General features: G+C 28.9%; 1 protein-coding gene across 1 annotated transcript; it reads left to right on the forward strand.

The window, feature by feature from the left end:
- The first annotated feature begins 1,313 nt into the window (after positions 1–1,313).
- LOC120075935 (abscisic stress-ripening protein 2-like) lies at positions 1,314–2,115 on the forward strand. The gene is made up of 2 exons (XM_039029686.2): positions 1,314–1,619; positions 1,715–2,115. The coding sequence occupies exons 1-2, from the start codon at positions 1,452–1,454 to the stop codon at positions 1,898–1,900; spliced, it is 354 nt and encodes a 117-aa protein (XP_038885614.1). The 5' UTR covers positions 1,314–1,451; the 3' UTR covers positions 1,901–2,115.
- Positions 2,116–2,935: the final 820 nt, after the last annotated feature.

Raw genomic sequence — 2,935 nt, forward strand, 5'->3', positions numbered from 1 at the left:
CCGATAACGTGCAATCAGATAAATTCTATCATCGATAACATGCTATTAGTATTAGTTTCTATCATTGGCAACATGCTATCAGTAGTAGCTTCTATCAATCATAGCCACTTAACACCTTTTTGCCCCTTTCTTGTCCTTCTCAAACATTTATAAGTCTCTTTTCTTTTTTATGATAGCTTCTATCACTTATAAACATGCTATTAGTGATAACTTCTAGGCATTCTACTTACATTTTAGTTCGAGATTCAACTTTATTAATTAAATTCACTAAGTTGGCTATCAATTATAGATTTCTATAAATGACTATTAACTATGAAAATATAATCAAAGATTAAGCTATCAATGATAGAAAATATTAGTAGCTATCACTAATAGATTTTCATTTGCTATTTATATTTATTATTTGTTATAATAATCAAACTTAATGATTGACTTGTTGGTGTTAAGTCACTTATGAATTGAGTACTTTCAAGTCCTGCGTATGGAACCCAGCCTCATAATTCTTGTGGAAAAAAAGGGGAAGAAGAAAAAATTCAAATAAAGGAAAGAAAATTAAATAGAAAAAAGGAAGCAAAAACTGGACAAATGAAAGAAAAAAGAAAAAGGAAGGGAATAAGCAAAAAATCGGAGAAAGAAAATAAAATAAAATAATAAAAAAAAGATAAGGAAAGAAGTAAAAATCAAAGAAAGGGATGAAAATAAAAAAAATAAAAAAAAAAAGAATAAGCCAGAGTTGAAGAAAGAAAATAAAATTTTAAAAAAAGAAAAAAAAAGAAAGAAATGAAAGAAAAAAAAAGGGAAAAAGATGGAAATAAAAGAAAATAAAAAAAATAAAGGAAAGAAGCAAAAATCGGATAAAGGAAAGAATAAAAAAAAAGGAGAAGAAGCAAAAACTGATAAAGAAAATAAAATAAAAAAATGAAAATAGGGAGGGAAGAAGCAAAAATCAAAGAAGAGAAATAAAATGAAAAGACTAAAAAAATGGTGTACAACAAGATAAGATAATGGAGGACGAAATTGGAAATTAAAAAAAAAATCAAAGATTGACTAATCAACTCATCCATATTTACAAATATTTTAAAGATGTAATATATTTTTAGATTTTTTCTCTTATTCTATTATGCATTACAAATATCCTTTTTAAAATATAAGTACTAATAATTTTCATCCAAAATTGAAAGTGAGATATGTTGAAAGTATAATCTATCATTTAGCTCTTAATTTCAAAATATTGTATATACTCCAAAATATCTCTAGACATGGGACCCACCAACCTAACAATAAAAAATTGACAACAATTATAAATTTATTTTCCAGTACTTTCTTTAGTGATATTTAGTTTCCTTGGAAACACATAAAATATTTACCACACAGCCACCCCTCCAAAATTGGTATAAAATCCAACTCCTTCTACACTCCAATGATCACCCCACCCCAAAGCCCTCAAAGCCATGGCAGAAGAAGAGCAAGGCCATCACCACCACCACCACCTTTTTCACCACCACAAGGAAGGGGAAGAGAACTCCGGCGTCGTCGACTACGAGAAAGAAAAGAAGCACCACAAGCACCTTGAACACCTCGGCGAGCTCGGCGCTGCCACAGCTGGTGCCTATGCTTTGGTAATTTATAAAATCCTCTTCTTGTATGTTCCTCTCAATCCTTTATCAAAAAAATTGAAGTACAATTAACCCCGCGGTTTCCAACACTCTTGTAGCATGAGAAGCACAAGGCGAAAAAAGACAGCGAGCACAGCCATGAGCACAAGATGAAGGAGGAAGTTGCAGCCGCGGTGGCGGCCGGGGTCGGGGGATTTGTTTTCCATGAGCATCATGAGAAGAAAGAAGCAAAGAGAGAAGAGAAAGAGGCTCATGGCAAGGAACATCACCACCATCTTTTTTGAACAACTTTTCCCTTTCATATGCATGGGTTTGTTTGTGTGTGTTTTGGCTTTGTTTGTGATGTTTGGCTTTCAAAAGTTTAATCTCTTATGTGGTTTGTAAAATAAATTTGAGATGCTTTAGTAAATAATAAGATTGATCCTTCATGTACTTGGATTCAATATATATTGTTTGTCTATTTTTTTCTTCAATGATTAAGGTTTTTTTTTTCTTTGTATATGTAATTATTATTATTATTATTATTATTATTATTATTATTATTTTGATGATTCCAATAAGCACGAGGTCAAAAGGATTGACAAATCCTGATTATCTAATCTATATTACAACTCTTAAATTTTTAACATCTAGATATTTTTCGTTTTTAATTACATTTTTAAAATTTGGATTTGATTTCTCTCAATTTCTCGATTATCCTCATAAATTCATAGTCGAATTTTAGAAAAAAAAAAGAGTTTTCGAAAAATACTGTTCCATTGGGTAATTATTATTATTATTATTATTTTAATTTTCAAAGATTGACTTAATTTTTGAAAATATGAGTGGAAAGTGTATAACGAAACATAGAAACTAATTATGGATGAAGGTAGTGTTTATAAGCTTAATTTTAAAAATTCAAATATTTATTAAACAAGGCCTTAAATTTTAAAATTTTAAAATTTTTATTCATCTTCTATTTCTTCTCTTTCGACATAATTTTTAACTTTAATCGGATCAAATTTTAGTTGAATTCAAAATTTGTGTTTGATGATGGTAGTGATCATCCAGTTATGACATGTAAAATGTGTGTCCTTCACGTTGATACCAATTTAGATGGGGATAAATGAAATATAATAAATACTTGAGGACTAAATTTGATATTTAAAAAATTGAATAGACAAAAATAAAAAGTGAATAGGGCTAAGGATCAAATCAAAACTGGATCTTCTATATCTGTATTATCCATCAATTAGTTTTTAGATGAAACTCCCATATTATATATAAAGTTAAAGTTAGTTCATTACTATTTTGTATTTTTTTGTTCACTTTTTAAGATT

Source organism: Benincasa hispida, chromosome 4 (genome assembly GCF_027475165.1).
Source record: "Benincasa hispida cultivar pf3 chromosome 4, pf3_genome.v1.1, whole genome shotgun sequence".
In the NCBI taxonomy this organism is placed as follows: domain Eukaryota; kingdom Viridiplantae; phylum Streptophyta; class Magnoliopsida; order Cucurbitales; family Cucurbitaceae; genus Benincasa; species Benincasa hispida.